Here is a 24,614-nt window from a genome sequence, read left to right as displayed (position 1 = left end):
TACAATGCTTATTTTTCTAAATATTTAGTTGTCTCAAGTTAAATGGGACACCCTGTATATTCATAAAATATAAACTTTTAAATTAAACTAAAAATGTACTTACAATTAGTACTTATGTCTTAACACTGGACGTTTAGACTCGTCTAAACTACCGCTCATAAATATTGTTATGGACAAAATGATAAATGAGGCATTATGCATAATGCCCGCGACTAGTCGGACAAAGTGATAAATAAATAAATAAATTGTTTGTGGTATGCGCGGTTTTTGCGTTGATTGGCTCATGTGAGCGAGGAGAATGCAAGTGTTACGTGTAGCCTCAAGAGGGCAAGAGTTAGTTCGGTAGAAAAAGGGAACGCCGCTTGTAAATGTCTGAAGAACAGAAACAAAGAATTTTGTTTTGTTTTGGCGTGATATAAACTTGATATACGTAAAATTATTCACCACCTACATTGCGTGAAAAATATTTGATCCTTTGAGCCGGATTCTGCGGGTTTGGCATAGCAACGATTGCAGTACACATTACACAAAAGAAGAAGGTTAAGTTTTCTCGCTCGCACATGTGGTGCAACGCAACGAAGAGCGAAAAACAAGGAATCGATACCACGATACAACGTGACGACGAATTGGAACATCGAGGAAAAATCATGTGTTTGTTTCAGTACATCGGTCGAATCATACATAAGCATTAACACGGGAATTAGAAGCTCTCAGACGCACACGCGGCACATACAAATGTCACGACTTACACATTTTGAGACATTCCTAGAGAGATTTGGTGAGTCAGGCGAGCCGGTGGAAACGCCTCGAGACGCGAATCGAATTTCTAATTAACCTATAACCTACCTTCGAAAAAGTGCGACATCGAGGAGTTAGACGCGACGGACAACAAGCGAACAGGCATAGACGAGCGGTATTGCTTGTTGATAGGAAGAGCACGAGCCCTCGTCAACGCTGGAAAGCGTCTAAATCAGAACAGGCAAGCAAACAATCAACAAATTCAAGACAACGATCGCGGTAATCTCAACGGAGGTTATGGATGAGCAAGGGAGATGAAGGTTAAGTTACCGACAATGAGTCTCCCTGTATTCGGTGGTAACCCAGAGCAGTGGTTATAATTCAGAGATAACTTTCAAGGGCTCATTGATTCAAATGCAGAGCTATCAGACATCCAACGCATGTATTATTTGCGATCTGCTCTCAAAGAGCGGGCAGCAGAAGTAATTCAATCATTGGAATTTTTCGCAGCAAATTACGCGATTGCCTGGTCATTGATGAAACGTCGATATGAAGACAAAGCCACAATTGCTAATCGTCATCTGCAGTTGTTGCTCGATATTCCCATTATGCAAAGGGAAGCAGGAGGACTGCTGAGACAAACATTGGACAGTATATTGAGACATCTCCGTGCCCTCGAGCAGCTCAAGGCAAATATGTGGGATACAATTATGATCCACATCTTGACGTCTAAACTCGATAGTGCTACAAAACGTGAATGGAGATCGCATGCAAAATCGTAGGATAATTTAGATGTGAGCGCGTTGACTAATTTTTTGGAGGAGCGATGCTTCATTCTAAAGCCAGAGAATCCGAAATCCGAAGCGGGAAAAACAGCCACAGCAACAGATAAACGAACATCAAAGCAAACAAAGAGATCTGAGCAATCTAGTTCTTTCGCTACTACGAGCGGTGGAAAACAGGGTTTGCGCAAATGTGCTCATTGTCAGGAGGAGTCACATGTCATTTATTCGTGTCCTAAATTTCAGGCATTGGACGTCCCGAAAAAGCAGCTTCTAGTAAAGGCATTGAAGCTCTGTTGGAATTGTGTGCGGAGCAACCATTTCGCATCAAATTGTACTTCGACTCATTGCAAGAAGTGCAATAGCAAACATAATACGCTACTACATGTCGACGAAGAAGCAGTCGAAGCAAAGCAGCAGCCAGACGATGGCAGTCATTCAAGTACAAATAAGGCTGTGGCTTTAACCTCAACAATCAATCTTCAGCAGCCGTCACCGTCACAGGTCTTGCTGTCAACAGCTCGAGTGTGGATGCTCAATGCAAATAGTGGCCGCATTGAATGCAGAGTGATACTCGACTCTGGATCTCAATTAAACTTCATGACTAGAGAGTTATGTCGGCGTCTAGGATTACCTACGCAAATTCAGGACTGTTGTGTCAAAGGATTGGGTCCAACAATCGAACTTAATCAAACTACCGAAGCAGTCATTCAATCCAGGCACACGGCTTACTGTACTAAGGCACGATTCCTCATCACGGAGCAGATATCAGAAAGATTACCCATGGCTGTAATCACTGTGGATCATCTTACCATTACCATCAAATCTACGCTTAGCGGATGAGTTATTCCACATCCCGGACAAGGTTGACGCATTACTCGGCTCAAGCATATTTTGGGATCTGCTTTGCATCGGCCAGATCAAGCTAGGCCGACAGCCTATCATGCAAAAAACTCACCTAGGTTGGATAGTGGCAGGAAATCTTATACCAGACAGCGAACCAATTATTGTTATTATTATCAGAAGTCTACAGCCCATATCGAGCCTTGGCTTCCTGTATGCAGCGCCTCCATCTGTCCCGGTCCAACGCCACCGTTCTCCAGGATCTCATCCCAAGAAGCGAGATGCTATCCTCATCCACTGCGTCCTTCCACCTTCCTCTCGATCTCCCCCTCGGTTTACTTCCGTACATCCTATCCCTAAGTGCTTTCTTTGGTATTCTCGTGTCTTTCATCCTTTGCACATGCCCGGCCCATTGTAGCCTTCTCAACCTAATCACACCGACCTCAGGTTCATCGTATATATCATATAGCTCATTATTGTACTTAATCCTCCACTCCCCTTCGTCCTGTACGGGGCCCAGAATCCTTCTAAGCACTTTCCTTTCGAAAATGTTTAACATTTTTTCTGAGGTCTGTGTTAGTGTCCAAGTTTCACCCCCGTAACACAACATCGGTCTTACAATAGTTTTATATATGCGAATTTTTGTTTTTTGTGGACCCGTCGTGATTTAATTATTGGTAACACTGCGTTTTATTTGCGATCTGGATTTTCCTCCTGATTTCTTCGGTATCATTTGCGTCCGCTGACAAGTTTGATCCTAGATAGGTGAATTTCCCCACTCTCTCAATGTTATGCCCGCTGATTGTGATATTTTGACTCCTTTGGGGGGGGGGGGGTGCGTCTTGTCTGTGTCATCATTTTCGTTTTGTTCTCATTTATGTTTAGCCCAACTTCTTTTGCTGCTTCCTCGAGACTCATCATGATCTCCTTTGCATATGCGAATGAACGCGACATAATATTTATGTCATCCGCATATGCCACTATTGTGTGTTTCTAGAGATCATCGTTCCTCTCGTATCGACCGGTAACTTCCTTATAACATGTTCCAGTGGTATGTTAAAAAGTGTCGGTGCTAGCCCGTCCTCTTGTTTCAACCCGTTTCTTGTGTCAAACGGGTCTGTAAGCCCGTCCTGAGTTCTGACTTTGTGATATGGAGTTTATTATCGTCATTCTAGTGAGTCTTACTAGCTTCCCTGGGATTCCAAGTTCTAGCATAATCCGATATAAAGCTGATCGGTCTATGCTGTCATAGGCTTGTTTGAAGTCCACGAATATCTGATGTACATCGATGTTGTATTCTTAACATTTCTCCAAAATTTGTTTCACTGTAAATATTTGATCAGTCGTTGAACGTCCGGTCCTGAATCCACCCTGATATTCCCTGATAATTTCCTCAGCGTATGATTTAATCCTTCTTTTCAGCACTTTTGTTAGTATTTTGTAAGTAGAGCAGAGTAAAGATATCCCTCTGTAATTCTCGCAGTTCTGTCTGTCCCCCTTCTTGTAAATGGGGCAAATTATGCTTTTCCTCCATTCTTCCGGCATGTCTTCGTGCTCCCAAATTCATTGCGTTAGTCTGTGGATGGTCGCCGTTATACTTCTTCCTCCGGTAGTAGTTCTGCTGGTATTTCGTCCGCACCCAGCGCCTTGTTTGCCTTTAAACTCTTTCTAGTTTCGTTTATTTCTATTATAGTTTGTGGGTCAATTATAAGTTTATGGGCGTATTGCCCAAAGGATGTGTTCGACTTGGCTAAAGATTATGAAGACCAATTTGTTAGAAAATGTAATTTATTTTCCTCGTCAGAGAAGTGAATATATGTACATGTGCTGTATTCAGTTTGAATTGATTGATTGCGCCAGAGGCGCTTTCTCGGTGTGTGTGTGTAAGACCGAGAAATTAAAAGAAAAATTGACGGGCGCGGTAAGAAATTACCGGCCGCGTCTTTATATATTGAACGGGTCCTAAAAAGGACGGTTCTATCGAATTGGCTCGTTGTAGTCCCTTTCCCGGTGTTGGAGGAACTCCGTTTGGAAAATGGTCTTCCGTCTGGCAGCTGCTCTCCAAGCAAGCTCTAGGCGGCAAAGTCTGGATGGCTACGGAACGAGTTTCCGGTGTGCCTGTAGCTGCAACCGTCTCGGCTCTCGGCGTAACAGAATGCTCTGTGTACCGAGGAGAGAGAGGTCTCCGAATTCGGATGTCGCCAGCAACGAGAGTGTCCCTTGGTGGCCGAGTCAACCGGACGCAGAACTCTAGGGGAATTAGCTTCCACGCTAGAGTCTGAGGAGGTGACGGCGGTACTGATGTGTCAGCGGGCCGCTTGGTTGAAGTGTGCGGCCGATGCTGGGACTCTGTTTTTCTTTTATGTGCCTTGCGAGACAACATGAGAAAAACGACGAGACAAATTTGCCTCTGGTTAAGCTCTGCTAAAGCAGAGTAAGACTCAGATCAAGGGCCCTGTAGAGAGCTCGCTTTGAAGCGAGTGAGTGAAGAAAAATCTGCGGAGAAGCTCTTATACCGCTTCGATTGATGCTTGATTGCGAGAAAGCTTTTCACCGTCTGGCGGTGTATCCGCAAGCTCGTAACTTGGCAGAAGGCCTGCGGCGCGTAGCGGCGCCGCGGCGTATTATGCCGCATCAGTGTAGCGGTGTGGCGGTGAGCCGCCACAAAGTTGATCATCTTCAATTTCTTGATCTGTGCTTTCCTGTGGTGTGCGTGCACTTGTGGTATTGAGAAGTTCCTCGAAATAGGCCGCCCATCTCTTTTTTATGTGATTTGCATTGCTGATGATGTTTCCATTTTTATCCTTGCAAAGGTTCGTCTTACGTTGGAAGTTATTCCTAATTGCGTTCACTATTCTATAAGCCTTTCTTGTTTCGTTATGCGTGAAGTTCTCGTTGATGTTTCGTAGGTTTTCATCAAAGTATCTTCGTTTTTTTTTTTTTTTTTTAGTATCTTGTTTGCGGCTCGTCTAAGATCATCGTATCTCTCCTTCTTGGCCCTTGTTGGTCGTTCAATGAACTGCTTGCGGGCCTCATTCTTTTTATTCAAGGTCTCCTGGCATTAAATAAATAAAAAATATTTCTTGTAACACGAGCATTTCTAGACATGCAAATTCTACGTATCATAAAAGTAATATCAAAGAAGACACATCTGTGTTATTAAATAATAATTGTATTACTGTGAAAAAAAATATTTCTAAGACGTTAAAATTTCAACCACAATGTTTAGAAATAGAGTACTTTCAACCATGGTTACGCAAAGTATCACACGATAAAAAATTATGTTTTTGACCCCCATTAAGTTGGACCCCCCACCATCGCCAAATCAAGTCGCACCTACCAATTAATTTAGTGCTAATTATGTGCTAATTAGTTGCCGCAATCCGGATTTTGTTACTCTTACCGTTTAGCAGGAATTCACGTTTAAAGTGGGAGGGGCCAGCTTGACATTAAGCTGGCCCCCCATAACAAAAAAAATATATAGAGTGCTCGAATCAAAAAATTATTTATACCAGAATTTGTTGCTATTTTGTTGCTCCAAGATAGCGTGAAAACATTTTGAAAAAATTATATTATTTACAGTAAATGCGTAGTGTCGTATAGTGGTGTGTACTGGTATATCTTAAATAATGCAATTTTTTTAAAATGTTTTCATGCTATCTTAGAGCAACAAAATAGCAACAAATTCTAGCATAAATAATTTCTTGATTCGAGCACTCTATATATTTTTTTCCGCTATGGGGGGGGGGGGGCTAACTTAATATCAAGATAGCTCACTTAATACAAACATCAATTCTTGCTAAACGGTAAAAGCAACAAAATCCGGACTACAGCAACAAATTAGCACATAATTAGCACTAAATTAATAATAATAAATTAATTAAAAGATGCGACTTCACTTGAGAATAATTACGTTGCACCATGTCATGTACATGATCTAAGTAAAATTGACTAAAAGAAATTTGTTGCTCGTATGATTTCGGTACCAAATTAATCTACAGACTCTGTACTATCGAAATATATAAGAAATTGAATTTGTTGCTCGTTTTAAAGTATCGAGAAGCGACACTTTGTCATCGCGGACCGGTACGGCGCGGATTAAGGACGTTATAAGTAGTTTAAAAAATTTGTTGCTTGTATAATTTTGGTAACAAATTAATCTACAGATTGTAAAATAAATCAGAAACTAAATTTATTTATTGTTTTAAAATATTATAGCTTATACCTGTTATTTTGGATTTTTTCCGTAATAGTAGTATTTTATGTATAGTATAATAGTATTAATTTTGAAGTTCTATTCTTTCTATTATTTTAATAATTATTTTTATTTAAAATGAAATTATTTTAGAAACGTGTGTGATTTATCACACACACACACGCACACACACACACACACACACACACACACACACACACATTCTCTCTCACTTACGCACATGTATAATAATTGTACGCAATAATTACATTTTGAAAATTTTTATTTATTTTGTTACTTAAAAAATATAAAGTTTATAAAAATTAATATTACAATTATAAATACATAGTAATTAAAAGAAAAACGTAAAAATAAAATAATAAAAGGAATAAATACAATAATAAAATAATAATACAATAATATATACAATAATATTTATAAAATAATTTTTAGAAATTAATTATAATAAATTATAATTAATAATTAATTAATAATAAATTTAAAAATTGATTAATTAAATTTATAGAATACTATCATCATAGAATACTATTACGTTAAAGTTAAAATAAAATAATTGTCAAATTTATAAAGGTAAATATGATTTACATAATGTACCGATAAAAATAAAATTATGAGATATAATACTTTTTTCTATTTTTGAAAATACATATTCGCAGTTTTTTGGTATATAATTACTCGTTCGTATCGAACGCGTCCACGACCACGACCACGTTCACGACCTCGTCCATAATTTTGTCCCCGGCTTCGTCCACGATGTCCGCCACGACCACGGACATTCGTCGCAACTTCTGTCATCCTTTGACTTTGCTGCAATTGTCGCAGTTCTCTTCGCAGCTCTCGTATTCTGTGAGCAGCTGCTAATTGCTGCTGTTGTGACTACTGCGGCTGTTGTTGCAAAGTTTGTTGGGCCTGTAACTGCTGTGGCTGCTGCGGCTGTTGTTGCAGTTCTTTTCGCACCTGTAACTGTTGCTGCGGCTGTTGTTGCAGTTCTTCTCGCACCTGTAACTGTTGCTGCGGCTGTTGTTGCAGTTCTTGTGGCTGCTGCTGCTGCTGTTGCTGTCGCTCTTGCGATGGCGTTGGCAGTGGCGGAAAATCGCGATCGTAACTTGCAGCAAGCAATCGTTCTTTACGTCGCTGTTTTGTTTTAGTATGAGAGCGCTGTAATGCAGCTCTTCCCGGACGCCTCTTTATATATTTACCTATAAATGTGAAGCACAAGTAATGCAAGTTATAAAAATTTAAATACGCCACCGCTTATAAGTTTCCGCAAACTATTATTTTTAATGTTTTTAATATATTTATTAAAAATTAAGAATGTAAGGCGCAAAAGAAGCCTGTGCTGGTTGTTCGTGCATGCATGTATTGAAAACAAATAGTATAAATAAACATTTCTACTTCTTATTAGGCCTTCATCGATGTTAACAAGAAATAAAATATACAAAAATTAAGAATTCTTACATAGTCGCACGAATTTTAAAATATCATTAATAATTAACATATTGTGACGGAGATAAAAAGAACCGTATGCAATTGTAAGAAAAGACGCACGCAATTTTAAAAGTTATATATTCATGAACAAGTAATTCCGCAGTTTACAATGTTAGAAACAGGTTCAGAGTGTCCAGAAAAGTTAAAATCATTAGAAGAGTATAAGATTCAAAATAAGTTGAGTCCATGGTTAAATAATCCAAATCGTACGTATGTAAGAATTCTTAATTTTTGTATATTTTATTTCTTATTAACACCGATGAAAGCCTGATAACAGACAGAAATGTTTGTAAATAATTTTAAACGAGAATACAGTAACCTTCGCACGAAAAACCTGCATTGTAGCTCTTTACGCTCGAATTTTATTTCATTTTATTAATCACTGGAGCTTTTTACATTAATTATAATTAATTAATTTGTTACATAACTATGTTGCTAACGTTAAAAAAAATTATACAAAAATGTGCGTTTGATTTTATTTTTAAGAATCTGTACAAATTTTCAAATGGAAGTATAAATAATATATTAATTTCAGAGCTTTTTCTTTTTTTTAATATAAATTAGCAAAACTATATTAATTTTAATCTTGTTACAGTTTCATAGAAGGAGAGTTAACTGCATTTTATATTATAAAGATTCTACAAAATTCAAATTAAATTTTCCAAATTAATATTGAAATCGAGTGACTAATTAATATTAAACAGTGTATATTAAACATTACCTTCACTGTCCATTTTTTCTTGTGCTTTGTCCGTCAATTTTTCTCGTGTAACAGCTCTGAAGCACTGTTCGATTATGATTGTTCACATAAATCTAAGGAATAATTTCACGTAGTTGCTACACAGCTGCTAACACATTATTCGTTATATAGATTCCTTAAACTCCGCCTACCTCTCAATCTTGTCAAGTGCGCACTATCATGTACGCCCTTCCCAATAGTTTGATTTTCGTATCTGTATATTTTGAACTCATCGCGATAATAAAATTGTCATTTAAAGGACACGTATCAACAGTTCATGTCACAGTCAACTGCGTGGATAATATTACATACCATATAAATTATAATTTAATATATTATTAAAATATTACTTATAAACTATAATAAAAATAAATATTTAATTTAAAGAATAAAAGATTATAAGAGATAAATAAAAGATATAGCATAATAACATTAATAACAGGAAAATGGTGGAAAAGTATTAATAAACACATATTTTATTTTTATTTTTATTTTATTTTTTTTTATTAAATATGATTATGTATATCATTTAGTTTTTAATTATTATACTATTGCTTCAAAATGTTTAAATAATTTAATAAACTTAGATACAAAATGGAAATAAAATTTGTGGATGAAAATAAAATGTGAAATAAGATGTAATAAATTTAAATTTATGTCAATAGTTCCTAAAAGCAATAATTTGGCATTCTTCGTCAAGGACTTATCATGTAACGTATATATTTCTTATTATGTTAAATTATAATTGCGTAACAGTTGCAGTTCACGATGTGAATTTCACTTGTAAATATTGCGCGAACGCTAATTTAGTTTAAATTTTAACTTTAAAAAATTGAAAAAAATTATATAATAGGTATAATTAATAGCAAATACAGTTCACGACTTCACAAGATTATTCCGCGAACGCATATCGTATTTCTGTTGTATTCACTCATAAATCGTTCGCGCTCATGTATGATCATTACGCGAACGCATTTATATCTTTTTATTAAGTTACTATTAATAATTTACATACATACATACACACACACACACACACACACGCGCGCGCGCGCACACACACACGCAGGCACACAATTGTTAAAAAAATGTTTAATTTTAAGAAATTAAAGTTTTATTCTTGTTTACATTTTTGAAATATTTAAAGATGTTTTAATTTAAAACAAATTAGAATATTTTAGTCTTTTAAATCTAAACACTGTTTAAAATTAAAACATTTTTAAGTATTGCAAAAATGGAAAAAATAAAACACTATAACGTCTTAAAATTAAATACTTTCTATCATATCAGTGTTGTGTGTGTGTGTGTGTGCGCGTACGTGCGCGTACGTGCGCGTGCGCGTGCGCGATGCGTGAGCGTGAGCGTGTGCGTGCGTGCGTGCGCGCGCGCGCGTGTGTGTGTGTGTGTGTGTAATATTAAATGTTCTGTTTTTTATAATTATGCAATATATAAAAGTATATGTGGGCAAACAATATCCTTATCTTTCAAAATTGTTTCTGCTTCTTTGCAATCATCGTACTGTATCCATCGAGGGGTTGGTCACTAACGGTTATGGTGTACAAAAATTACCTTTCATACGGATTACCTTTAAATTACCTTGGATTATTTAAGATTGCCTAATACTACCTTAGATTATCAAATACTACCTCATATTACCCAAGATTACCTTAGAATATTAAAAATTACGTCATATTTTTTGAGATTACTCAAGATTACCCGAGATTTTTCCAAATTTACTTTGCTTATCTAAGATTACCTTATACCAGTAGCTAAAGTATTATTTCTTCAGATCGATTTTAGATTTTCACTGCTTAAGAAAAAAAACGCAATTATACAAAACAAATATTTATTGCATACAGGAATATAAAAATATAAAAATTTTACAAACAGAATATGTATTATATGTATACATAGTAAGAAGTTTGACTACTCATAACGTTTGAGATTTTTTAATACTAATAAAATAATATCTAATTGAACATAAATATTAAACCTCTGGGAAGTTAGCACATAATAAATATTAATAAGTATTTTATAAAATAAAAAATATTAAAAAAAAACATCAATAGAGTAATACAGACTCTTTGTTAAACAATATCACAACTTAATATTAAATTAAAATTTTTGCGACTAATCAAGTTAAGTATAAATAAAAAGATACATTTGTGAAACAAATATCTTAAAACTTTTATGTATATGTACTTAAAAATTATTGAAGTCCTGATATAACTAAAAATTTTTTTTTAATTTTTTGGAATTGTTTTATAATCAATTTTCTATCAGATTGAGAAATAGTTAAAGGATTAACACCCTGCATATTAATAGGGCCATAAAATATATATCTACTCTCAACTTCTTGAATATCATCTTTTCGCGGCCACTTAAAAACTTCTAAATTTTGAAACAGAAATTTTATTTTGAACATTCGATTAGTTAATTTTTCCAAGACCCTTTCTATATACCATCCAGTATCATAATAAACGGCGTAATACATTTCAGTATTTATTACAACCTCCGAATTGTCATTTTCAGTGTCTACTTGATGACTTAGATTGTGAGAACTTGTAGGATTTTGTCTGACACGCACTAATCTGTCATTACTTAATTTTTTATTATTATTAAATAACCAACAAAGAGATGATTTTTTAACTATTTTTGTCTGGTTTGCTAGAACTACTTTTATAAACGGCGACTTTTCTATATTATCTTTTTTCTTAATAAATTCTGGATCATCAACATAATCTTTTAGACAAAGGTCATCGTCCAATTGATCGTTATCAAAATTATCAGTTTCAGAGACCATATCAGTTTGCAATCTTGTTTCTAACATTGATTCAACTTGTGTTGTAGTATCTAATTCTGATTCAAAATTCGAAATTAAATTATCATCCTCATCATTATTTAAATCAATATCTTCCACAAGATTTTCTTCCAAAAATTTTGGGAAACAATTAATATTTTTCCAATACGATTCAGGAATGTTGTTTATGCCAATTTCATTAAAGTCCGATTTAGCTTCTGTAAGAGCTGACATAATAATGTTTTCAATTTCTATATCATCTGGGATATCATCTAAATTTTTATTACTTCCAATACCTAAACGATTATGTACTTCCCTTGGGAAAACAAACTGATCTTTTAAATCATTTTTGACGTTTTGTATAATTTGAATTTTTTTAATTCTATTCATAATATCATTTAAACTAAAATTAACTATTGTGGAAAAAGTAGAAGTCAAGCTTCTTGTTGAACGAAAAAGTTGTTCGCATGGTTGGCTACTCATCAACCATGGGACGCACATACTAGAATTCAAGTTAGAGTCAGATAAAATTTTTTGAAAAAGCATAAGTAAGAAGTGAGCATTGATTTCTATTGACATATAGGAATTTGAAGTAATGAAATTTTTTGATAGAGTTAAATCATTTTGTTCTAAGATCCAGTTTCGCCATATTCGAAAAATAAATACAGATTTCCAAATTAAAAATAACCTCTTTCTATGAGCCAAATTTTTGTTTAAAAATGAATCTAAAATATTTCTTAATGTTTCTAAATAAATTACAGAACCTTTCGCACTTGTCACTTTTTCATTTAAAATATTCGTCACTATCGGATCACATATTTTTTTCACAGCTCTATAATTCATTTTGTCTTCTCCATTTATATCAGACATAGTTAATAAGTGTTTATCTTTTCTAAAATTGAGTATAAGATATTCAAGATGCTTTTTATTGATTATATAATTGCCTATTTGTAAATTCACTTTTTTATGTAAAAGCCGCGTTCTCAATTTTGTACCAATATGTATAGTATCTTGGCAGACCAACGCATTTGAATTAGGGGGTTTCATACAATGAAACCAAGGCCACTTATTTTCAACAGAAGCTGGAAGTTTATATGTAGTTTTCATGGCTTTCATAAGTCTAGTATCACCATCAGATGAATGACCCAAAATTGTAATACCAAATTCTTTAGCCATAGATTGCATTTTTATCCATCTTTTCAAAACATCAGAGGCTGTAAACCGATTATCTGTACCAAAAATTGACAGGCAAAACGATGGAGTATTATTCTGTAAAGGCTCGGCCATAACAACATAGGCATAATTAGAAATACGTTCCTCTTGAAATTGTCTTTTTATTTCCTTATAAGTTGACGCCTAAAAATCACAATTCAATAATTTTGTGAAAAATCAACTTGATAATTGTTTAAAAATAAAGAAAGTTGTTATTTACTTTAAAATATCCAACTTTTGGTAAACCATCGTCATTTAATGGTAAAACAAAACCTATGTTACAATTTTCATATGTTGAATATTCGACTCTGCCAGTAATTCCAGTCGCATCTTCACTAAGCCAAACCACTTTAGGCAAATTTCTTTGTATTAAGAAATTGTTTAATTCCTTAAAACGGAATTCTCCTTCCCAAAGTAAACAATTGTTTGCATTTATTTCTCTGCTGATAGTAGATACAGCTGGAATAATGCCATTTAAATTGGCATGTAATGTTTCATAAGTCAGGCGTCCACCTATTATTCAAAACAAATGTTAAAGAAGCTAAAAATAATTAAAAATACAAATATATAAAAATTTCTAAATACATCCTTACTTATAATGAAAAGATATGTACAAAATCTTTTAAAAGATTCTTTATATTGATTGTTTTTCGGATTCGTTTTAGAATTATTAAGAATTGCTGTTTCAAAAAGTTGTTTTAAAAAACCATCAATATTATATGGGATCGAAGCAATATTTTTTTTAAGACATCGAAGTTCCTCAGCATGCTCAAAAAACGCTTTCTTTAAAATATCATTTTCTTGAACTATTTTCGAACTTTTGTCAAGATAGGAAAAATATTGCGTGATAAACATTTGATTAGGAGATATTATTTGTAGTTTTCTTTTTAATCGATTTTGTCGACTGTATTTTTTAGATGATGATTTTTTTGAAGGTGTAATTTTAGTACTGCACATCATCTTATTTTTCCCAGTACTGTCTATTAAAAATTTGACAATTCAGTATCGGAATCTGAATTATTTTCCTCTGTAACAGTCTCAGAGATTGTTTTTGCCTCGGTTTCTTTAGTGTCTTCGATTGGAATTATTACCGAAGTTTCCAAAGATGATCTTTGTTTCGATTTTTTATTTTCAATAGTATTCAAATTGTCACACGTTTCAATAGTATCCAAATCGTTAGCATCAGTTTTTGAAAAATAAGATGTTAATAAGGATGCTGTTTTAAAAGAAGTTCGAGGTGCTGTCGAAGTGTCGTTTTGAGTATTTGTTAAATGTTTCAAAAAATGTTTATAAAAATTGCTCGCCATCCATCTTGTACTAGTATTTTCATTTTTACTGCACTTAATGATTTTTATAGATTTATTGCAAAGAAAACAACCAACCGTAGCAAAAATAAAGTTTTCATCCCCAACTTCAACTTTAATTTTAATATTATTTGCTTTTTCCAATAAATTATTTTCATTCGTGTCTGATGTCTTACTTATTTTTTGTTCTATCCAGTCTAATATAAGTTTTTTAATTTTTTTCATTTCTAAATGTAAATCTATTGTCTTGGTCCGTGTAATTAAATTAGAGTTTTCTTCAGATAAATTGTCTCGTTTTCTTTTATAACTAATTTTCTTTTTATCGTCTACATTTTTATTACCTGCTTTTGTTTCTCTCTGCAACTGTTGGGACAATTCGAAAATTTGCTTTTTGAATCCTCCTAGTATTTTAAACATTTCAGGTTTTTTGGAAAACAATGGACCATAATACTTGACATGATCTTTTTTGTCCACTAACAAATGAAGTTGCTCTCTTGCAAAGATTTCTATTTCTTGAATATCTTTTTCGTGAATCGAAAGAAAAGAACTTTCAGTGTAATATCCTGTTTCTTTTAACAGTTCGATCAAATAACTTGGCAAAATTTTTAATTTACTGTCAAAATTCATCAATTCTGTATTTCTCGTGTTGATTTCAGCTGGTAATTCCCTTGATGATTGTTCAGAATTTTCCATTTTGATCGATTTTGATAATAAAACCACCAAAAAAATAATAATAAAAACTGTATTAAGCACAGAGCGGGCAACGTCTCGCAATTTGCACAGACTCGAAACATAAAAGACTACGTTTCCGATATGTGATTGTTTCTCGGCAGCTGATGCGGTAGATGCGTTGCGTATGCGTATGCGCGAAACAATGAAACGTGAACTCTTCAGTGAGCACGTGTGACGGGCATAACTTTTTGAAACAGCAATTCTCAACAATTCTAAAACGAATCCGAAGAATAATCAATATAAAGAATCTTTTAAAAGATTTTGCACATATCTTTTCATTATAGATAAGAATGTATTTCGCAATTTTTATATATTTGAATTTTAGTTATTTTTAGCTTCTTTAAAATTTGTTTTGAATAATAGATGGACGCCTGTCTCATGAAATTTTACATGCCAATTTAAACGGCATTATTCCATCTATATCCATTATCAGCAGGAAAATAAATGCAAATCATTGTTCACTTCGAAAGAGAGAATTCCATTTTTTAAAAAACTAAATGATTTTTATTTTAGGTAAATTTCTTAACGCAAAAAAATTTATCTAAAATAGTTTGACAATTTCTAAATGCAATTTTTAAATGCTCGTGTATCCGCAGCCTGAGAGAGAAAACATTACAAGATGTGATACCACGAAAACCTAACGATGACAATTCCTAGATTATAAGAAAGCAATTCTTTTACGTCAATTCCAAAAATTGATTAAAAATGTATATTATTATAAAAAAATACAACATGCTTATTAATGACGTTCATTAAAAAATCAAAGATTACTTTAGATTATCTCAGATTATTTGAGATTACTTTAGGAATACCTAGAATTACCTACAGATTATTTGATATTACTCTTAGATTACTTAGGATTTCCTATTAGATTACACAAGATTACCTAGAAGCTAAAGATTATTAAGATTTGCCAAAAATTACATTGAATTATCCAAAATTTCGTTTGGATTGCATCTGAATTACCTAGCCCTTGTACAAAAATTACCTCAGTGACCAACCCCTCGGTATCCATTTATTTCGTCGATAACTAATGGCAGTATAATGACCAATACTTTGATCCATAGTATTTCTTGTTTGTTTTGCAGGTGGCTTGAAATTAATTATTCCAGCAAGAGTATATTCCTTCGTCATAAATGAAAATTTTATCTTTTTTATATATTTTTTAGTTGAACAGCATGTTCTTCTCCATCATTAGCGTTTGAATATATCTCCATTATGATAAATTGTCCTGAAAATTATATGTACATTTCAGTTATTAATTTATTTTTAATTAATAGGTTTATATTTATATTATTATAGTAAGATATAAGAAATAATATTCATTTCAAATTAATTTTTTATCAGTTATCTAAAATCTATTATCTGTTTCTAAAATACTATTATATGAATTAAATTTCACATTATTATATGAGTTGAAATTTTCTTATGAAATATATTAACCATAGTGTACAACAAATACCTATATTTGAAATTGTGGTATCTTCTAGCTCATCACAGCCTTATTGACAACAAGATCGCAATCCTTGAATTGTGATATCCTTTTCAATTTCATTTAAATTATTTTCCAATAATGCTGTAAGTTGAACTTGAATTAGTGGCAATGCTTTCAATCTTTCAGGACAACTCTTTGTACACTTCGACACTTCCTGAAGTAATGGATACTTTTGAAACAATTTTCTGCACAAAAAGCCAATCGTTACTTCACAATTAATAAGATTACAATTATTGGGCAATATTTTACTTGGTAATATTTCTTTTAAAATCATCGCACGAAGTCTATACGATGATTTTTTAATGCCGTAAGATACCATATCCTTTATTAACTCAAAAAACTTAATATCTATCTTAGTACATATAAGATCTTTAATACTTTCTTGGTCAAAATAAGCAGCAATAAATAATTGTAAGATGCTATCAAAAGCACAAGTATTTTTTAATGAATATTTCTCTTTTCCAATAAGAACTGGTTTTAAAGATATACTATTACCATTTCTCATAATTGGTATCTTACGTATATTGCTTTCTAATAAAAATTCATTTTGTATACTATCCTTTTGTAAATATCTTCCTCTGGATTGTACATCCGCTGTTGCCAAGCCATGCCAGTCTTCAATTTTCTTTGTTGCAATTATGTCTTGAATATTATTAATTTTTTGGCAACTGACACATATTCGCTGCTGTCTATATCCTTCTTTTCCAAGTGGTATGGAACATCCTTCCAGAGCATGCACATACTTTTTGCATACGTAACACGCATGTCCACCAGTTGGTTCGTGCCCATTTTCACAAGCTGGATATCGTTTTTCACTTCTTGTGTAATTTTGTTCAATAATTTGGTTATCATCTTCATTAACATCTTCTTGTATTTCTATTGCATTTTTAACCGTAACTTCTTGAGTTTTTGTATGTGCTAGTTTTAAAGTCCGCTCATGAAGTTCACGTGTTTTGTAACAAATTCATCTGCACGCATAGGTGTTTGTTCCGTTTTCAACATAGTATAGTATAGTATTTTTTATTATGTTAAAATCACTTTCTACAGATGCACTGCTAGCTGGTATTCTACCAAATCCAAATTTATCACGGCACACGCAAGACCATAGAGGCAATAATTTTACATCTTTTAGAAGATAATCAGCTAATTTTGGCATATAATGAGCATTTTCCCTGTCTCCATCATTATCAGTTAATAAAATCTTAACTTTATCATCTATATCTTTTGCCCAATGACTCCATTTATTGAAATTATTTTCTTCTTTATCCTGCATATCATTATAATCTTTTGAACTGTCCTTAACTAGATCTTCAGTAAAGTCTCTTGTAAGAAGATCCTTTATTTTTAATTTATACTCTTCACATATTGTTTTTCTATTTTCGCTTGTTTTACCTTCCGTTTCGCTCCGTGCAATAATTAAAATTCCTTTTATTAAATCTTCAGCAATTTCAATATTACGACATAAAATTAACTGTCCTAATACACATAAATAAAATTGTTTTATACGAGAACGCGAATCTTTAAAAAAATTGGCATATTTTTTTATAAAATGTGCTACATCGATACGTATGTAGCAAGCAGGTAAATCATTTTCTTTGCACGCGTCCGTATATTCGTCAAGCGTAAAATAATTGGTAAAACTTCGCACGGCTGCTGTTAATAATGCGCGTGAGAAATCACATACAACTTCACGTGGTCGTGGTGCCCCGGATCGTATCCATTCCATTAACCAGTACTGAATAATATTTGTATTATGTTTTTCAGATAACATCTGTGATACTGGAAAAAGTCCACTTTTTTCCAAATTTACAACACAATTATATAAAAAAATGTGTCCCGTCTTTGATTTATCAAGCCTTTTTATTTTTTTTATAATACTTCCAGTTGCATCAATGTAAATGCATGCTGTTTCGTCAGATGTATATGTTCTGTATACATCCAACTGATAATTTGACCAATAATGTATAAAAAATGGACTTAATCCAATATTATGGATAATATTTTTTAATGGTCCTAATTGCATAATTTCTAATGCTCTTATTGGATCTTTATGAAAATAATTAGCTTGTGTAACATTATATTTAGCAACGCGTAAAACATTTGCACTAAATAAATGCGGAGGCTCTATGTTATCGCAACTTTGCATTAAATCTTCTGCCATTTCTGTTCTATATTTCATAACACTAGATCCTTGCAATTTTTGAATAACAGTTTGTCTAATTGGATTTCTTAAATACCGTTTTCCGCAACGTCCTTCTTTTTTAATAAATTTACATTTTATTTTTGTTATTAATTCGTCTGTATTATCTATAACGCATTTTATTAACGATCCACATTTACACGTACCGTATGCGTATCCCGATTCTCCGTCGCGTACTAATTTATGACGTTTAAAATTAAAACCGCAGGATATTTTTGTGCTATCCCAAATTTTTTCGGTTAATACTTGCTGCCATGTTCCGGGCTGTAAAATTGTATATTGTCGCGTAGAAGGAGGTCGACCTTTATCTTTTCGTCTATACGTTTTAAAAATAATCATGGAATTGAAATCCGTTTTCGCCATCGTAACAGTAAAAAATGATATGCTTTCATTATTTAAAAGTGCATCAGACTCATTAATGTATGATTAGATTCGCCTACTGTATTAGAACCAACACTTGTTACATCTGAAATTCGTTGATGCACAACATCGCCCATTTGCTGAGAAGGAGAGACAGGGAGCTGCTCAATTAATTTTTCTCTAATTTTGTATCTATTACACGTAACAAATGTATATAACGAATTTGGTGTCAAGCGATTTTCTAATTCCTTTGATATTGTTATCCAAATTGCGTTATGTTTCGAAACAATCTTTTGATTATCTTCCACAATTTGATCCTTATATTTCATAATAACGTCGATTAAGATATCCTTATTCGTCACTGCTGGTCTTCCAAGTGCAGACATTGTCACAATTTTAATGATTGTAAAATGTCAATAAACAATATAACAATATTGTTATAAATAAACAATAAATAATCCTAAATCACTAAAAATCACAAATCGCGCGTAACAAACTTATGATGAAAACACGAATAAAAATTAGATGTTTCCACGTCCGTAGTCGCGAGATAACTGATTCGTGAACATTGCGTAGCGATTAGTATTACGCAGTGTAGCGACTATATCGGACGCATTACCCTAAGGAATTCATAAAAACGTGAAGAAATAAGTGTGGGATCTATTGACCCGCGGCAACGATTGATGTTTCTTTTTTTTCTTTTGTCTTTGACCGCGGCGTCAAACGATTATAAGTGCGAAGTAGCCGACTCTTTCGGCAACCCGCGATAAAAAAACAATATTTACTTATCCTACTCTGCGTAGGATATAAAAACGCGTAAGGAAACGAGTTAGAGAGTCCCGAGCGAACCTTCTGGAAAGGATGGAAAGATCGCGTGATAAATCTTTCACTGTGATTGACACTTTACTATACTCTCTACACTTGTTAATAAATATATATTTAATCTTACATCAGTAAATAGTAGTCAACAAAGAGACCGCGTTCCTCTAAAAAACAATTTTGCTACTGAAAAGACGCTGCTCTACACATGTCATACTTGGTGCGGTAAATTAATAAAAACATTAGTAAGAAATCGAAACGGCGCACAGTGGGGCGAAACCTTCAAAAATCGGTCAATGGGCGGAAAAAAAAAGTTGCATAAATTTTTATTTTTAACATATTTTTATATTCTTTACACTCTAATCTATCTAAAAATATGTTTAGGGCATTTATTTTTATTGATATTTGTACTAATAATAATTAATGAATTTAGTATTTTGAAGAAATAGTGAATTTACTGTAGATTGTAGCTTGAGTTTAAAAACTCTCAGATTGAAAATAGACGAAAACTCTTGTCAAATTTCTATTACAACAAAATAAATATGTTCCAAAGATGACATAAATATTATTTTTATGTTGTCAAATAATTTATTATACATAATATTTATATTTCAATACATGTAGTTAAAGAGAATTGAATTCAAATGTTTAAAGTACCAAAAAGTTTACGGTCCAAAACGGTCCAGACTGAAATATACGTCAATCTACAGAGCAAAGTATGTAGTTTCTTAGCATATACGTTTTGTATCCCCCTTCGGCCCCCTTTTGCAAAAAATTTCTAATTAATGTTAGTTCGATGCGGCTAGTAGCGCCTAACTGGTTCATTTTCTTTTGAAGTTTTTAAATTTAATCGCGAGATCTGATGCAAACTACACTTTGTTTTGAATCATTGTTATGACTAAAATTTTATATAAAAAAATTGATAGAGAAAACAAAAGTTATTAATTTTTAAATAAATTTTTTCATAAAGAAAAAAAATTATAAACTAATTGTACCGCATCAAATTTCAAATTTTTTTTTATGATAAAAATAATCATTTGTTGATTGCTTCTCAACTCCTGCATTTTTTTTTTGTCTTCCATTGAGATTTTGAAATTTTCGATCTATTAGACGGCATGCGCAATGATCTAAATATTCAGTATCTTGTCTGAATGAGAAAGAAAATTTCTTTATTACACGAAAAGAATTTTTCTGAAAAATAATAACACATATGATATATGCGCATAATAGTAAATAAACATAGAATGATGTTTTTTATCTCAGTTGGAAACATGTAAAAATCAAGCAAAACTCCGCATTTACATACCACTGAATGGATTTTAAAGACATTGTAGGCATATAATGTAATATTCTTTAGAGATCGTCGCTATCACGATCGAAAGTCGAGGACATGTTTATTTATTTAATTGCTTGCCTCGAAAAGTTATCATGAGTGACAAAATGTGGACTTTATCAATAACTAATCCGGGGGGGGGAGGGGCAATAACTAATCAGATTCAAAGAAATCGCGTCGTATAATTGGCAGATTAGAGTGATTTTTAGGGTGGGTAGAAATATGATAACTCTCAGGAAGATATAAAAATCGCGAAATCGCTCTCAAAGACATAATTTGTTGAGCTCCTCGAACAATAGCCAGCAAAAAGTTAATTTATACTTGTTTGACTTTACTCGTATCTTACTCGACTGTACCGTAATTAACTCGTGTCTACATCATGGATAATTTCAAAACAAATGGTGATGTATTTACCTTTACGTGATAATAATCTGAACAAATATGACTGCAATGCCGTGACAGATGTCATCCTAAGAACTCTCAAGATCGAATTATCTCAATCTGCTTTCGAAGCATCACGATCTAAATTTTCAAATTTCTTGAAACATTTCAAAGCAAGATGGGCAGCAAGTAGATATAACGTTGAAAAATTTTGTAAAAAAAACGAGACATGGTTGAATAGTAAATTTTCATTCTCAGACGAGATACTACGGTCAATTCCAAGTTCATCATGCACACCGCCTAATAGATCGAAGTCTTTTGAAAATCTAAGTGAAAGACATAAGAGAATGTTGTGCCCTTGGTGATAGGGCACGAGTTCGGGATCTGCCGAGGAGTTAGGCCGGGAATCCGGGAATAATCCTTTGACGTTTTTTCAATAAAAAACAGTTTCCCATATATTTATTGGTTTCTTGTTCTATTACAAATTCCCTTACTTCTAGGTAGTCTAGGTTCCGTCAGGAATCCTTGTCTTAGTGTGGTATCACGGAGCCCCAAGTTATTCTTATTCGCTTTTAGCGAATGGTTATAATTTGCGTTCTTCTAGATTTGTGGTCCCAACGGACATACGTCCGTTTCTTGTGACTGATAGTTTTAGACCCGCCGTCGTGATCTCGCGACGGCGATTTTATATACGTGAAACTGCACTTGATTGCAGTTTTAACGATCTAACTTGCTGACGAAATTCGATCGTTCGTCAGCATTGTCGCGTAAAAAGTGAATTAGGTTTTAATTTTCGCTGCGCGATTTATCCGGTGTCTCGCATGAGCCGGAAACTGAATATTAGATATCTTAATCTGATATGCAATAGATATCTTCTTATATTTTATTAATATATATATATATTTTATTATTAATAATTGGTTGTGGTTCTTTGGACCCACAACAAGAAAAAGAACTCAGGAAGTAAGAAATAATCAAGAAATGGTCGATTTCATTGTAAAAAAAAAATTGAAATCTGATGAGGCGCAATTTGTTTACGATTTTGTTTAAAAATATCCAGAACATGTTGAAAAAGTAAAGCAATTCTGTGAACAACTATTAGATGGGACGGGATCTATTGACAAAGAGACTGCGTTGAGTACTTATGTTTCAGCAAAATTAACACGAAATTAATATAATATTATTCGTGATGTTACAAAATTTGAATTTAGAAAATTACCAAGTTATTATAAAATTCAAAAAGCAAAACAAGACTGCCTTCCAAACAAAGAGTCCATCAAAATTACTGATACAGGAGTGAAAGTTTCTTTGCAGAGTTTACTGAATCACACCGCACTTAGATTCATTCAACTTTTGCGTTCTGATTTGGAACCATTTACAAATTTAATTATGGTTTCGAAATGGGGATGTGACGGTGCTTCTAATCAATCTCCTTACAAATTGAATTTTAGTGACGAATCAAAAGATGATAGCAGTGTATTTATATGTAGTTTCGTATCAATTAAAATATTTAATATAATAATAACGTTCTCTGGCAAAATAACTGCCCTTTCTCGACTCGATTTTGCAGACCAATAGAATTTCAATTTGTCAAAGAAGAAAAGATCGTAGTCAAATCTTGCGTTAATGATATCAAGGCCCAAATATCTTCATTAACATTATCCACTTCAAAAGAAGGTATTTCGATGAAACATGAAATGGCACTGACCATGATTGACAACAAAATATGTAATATATTGACTGATACAAAATCCTCCATGAAGTGTTATTTATGTGATGCTTCTCCTAAAGAAATGAACAATTTGCATTTGATTGAGAAAAAAGCTATCAAAGAAGAACACCTGTCGTTTGGATTGTCATCACTGCATTGCTGGATCAGATGCATTGAATGTTTGTTACATATTTCCTACAGAATAAATATAAAATGTTGGGCTGTTACAGGTAAGCAAAACAAGCGAAAAATCATTGCTGGATCAGATGCTTTGAATGTTTGTTACATATTTCCTACAGAATAAATATAAAATGTTGGGCTGTTACAGGTGAGCAAAACAAGCGAAAAATTGAAGAAAGGAAAAAAGCATACAATCCGCTTTCAGAACCAAAATGGGCTTATTAATTGATGTTGTAAAACAAGGAATAGGCACATCTAACAATGGCAATACTGCCAGAAAATTCTTCGCTGATCCAAATTTGTCAGCTGAAATCACAGGCCTGGATAAAAATCTAATAATTCGATTTTTAATTTTATTACAAACAATTGCCAGTGGAAAACAAGTGGATATAACGAAATTTCAAGTTTATGCTTATGATACTGCAAAACTTTATGTTCGGCTATATCCATGGTATTATATGCCAGTAACAGTGCACAAATTGTTGATTCATGGAAGCGCTATAATAAAATATGCAATTGTACCAATAGGTCAATTATCTGAAGATGCCCAAGAAGCGAATCACAAATATTTTCGAAATTATAGGGAAAATCATTCTCGAAAAATGTCTCGAAAAATGAATAACGAAGATATATTTACGAATCTGTTAATTGCTTCAGACCCAGTTGTTTCACATTCAAGGCGAATAATTTAATACAAAAAAAAAAGAACTATGTGACGATGCTAAGAATCTTTTAGAACTTGACGAATCAGATTGTTATGAATGATAACATAGATAACAATCGTAACATTTTCTTCACTACATAAATAATGTTTATTTTTATTAATACATAATATATATATATTTAATTATTAATAAAAATAAACATTATTTATGTAACAAAGAAAATATTACTATTTTCTGAGAGGTACCTCAACAACCCAGCCTATTTCTTATATAAAACGCTCCTGCGCCAGAGCTACCGGCGGCTCGGTCGCCAGCGGCCGGGCGGTAGTGGGGAAACAGAAGGCGTCATCTCGGAAATCGGCCCGAAATGTGCAACTAATTCCGAGCGCTGATTTATACGTAAATATGATACTAATATACAGGGTGATACAAAATAACCGTATGTCCTTAAAGGGACATATTCCTGAGCGTATTCTAAAACAACTTTTCCTTTGGCAAAAGTTTGTGCAGAGCTTAATTTTCAAATTATAAAAGAAAATAGTTAGCGTATCGTGAGTTGAGTACAAGAAACAAGCAGGGGCGCCGCAACTCATTGCTACACACGGGTGTTTACGTG

At 33.2% G+C, this 24,614-nt stretch overlaps 2 protein-coding genes across 2 annotated transcripts; one reads left to right on the top strand and one right to left on the bottom strand.

Annotated features, from left to right (window-relative positions):
* The first annotated feature begins 1,274 nt into the window (after window positions 1–1,274).
* On the top strand, window positions 1,275–2,363 carry LOC105673642 (uncharacterized). The gene is made up of 2 exons (XM_012369420.1): window positions 1,275–1,427; window positions 1,521–2,363. The coding sequence occupies exons 1-2, from the start codon at window positions 1,275–1,277 to the stop codon at window positions 2,361–2,363; spliced, it is 996 nt and encodes a 331-aa protein (XP_012224843.1).
* Window positions 2,364–6,860: 4,497 nt separating this feature from the next.
* On the bottom strand, window positions 6,861–10,537 carry LOC136998815 (protein FAM170B-like). Its single transcript, XM_067352065.1, has 2 exons — window positions 8,789–10,537; window positions 6,861–7,778 (listed from the first exon to the last, which is right to left on the bottom strand). The coding sequence occupies exons 1-2, from the start codon at window positions 8,799–8,801 to the stop codon at window positions 7,456–7,458; spliced, it is 336 nt and encodes a 111-aa protein (XP_067208166.1). The 5' UTR covers window positions 8,802–10,537; the 3' UTR covers window positions 6,861–7,455.
* Between the last annotated feature and the right edge of the window lie 14,077 nt (window positions 10,538–24,614).

The sequence above is a fragment of the Linepithema humile genome, chromosome 3, assembly GCF_040581485.1.
Source record: "Linepithema humile isolate Giens D197 chromosome 3, Lhum_UNIL_v1.0, whole genome shotgun sequence".
Taxonomy (NCBI): domain Eukaryota; kingdom Metazoa; phylum Arthropoda; class Insecta; order Hymenoptera; family Formicidae; genus Linepithema; species Linepithema humile.
This window is presented reverse-complemented; position numbering and strand designations above follow the sequence as displayed.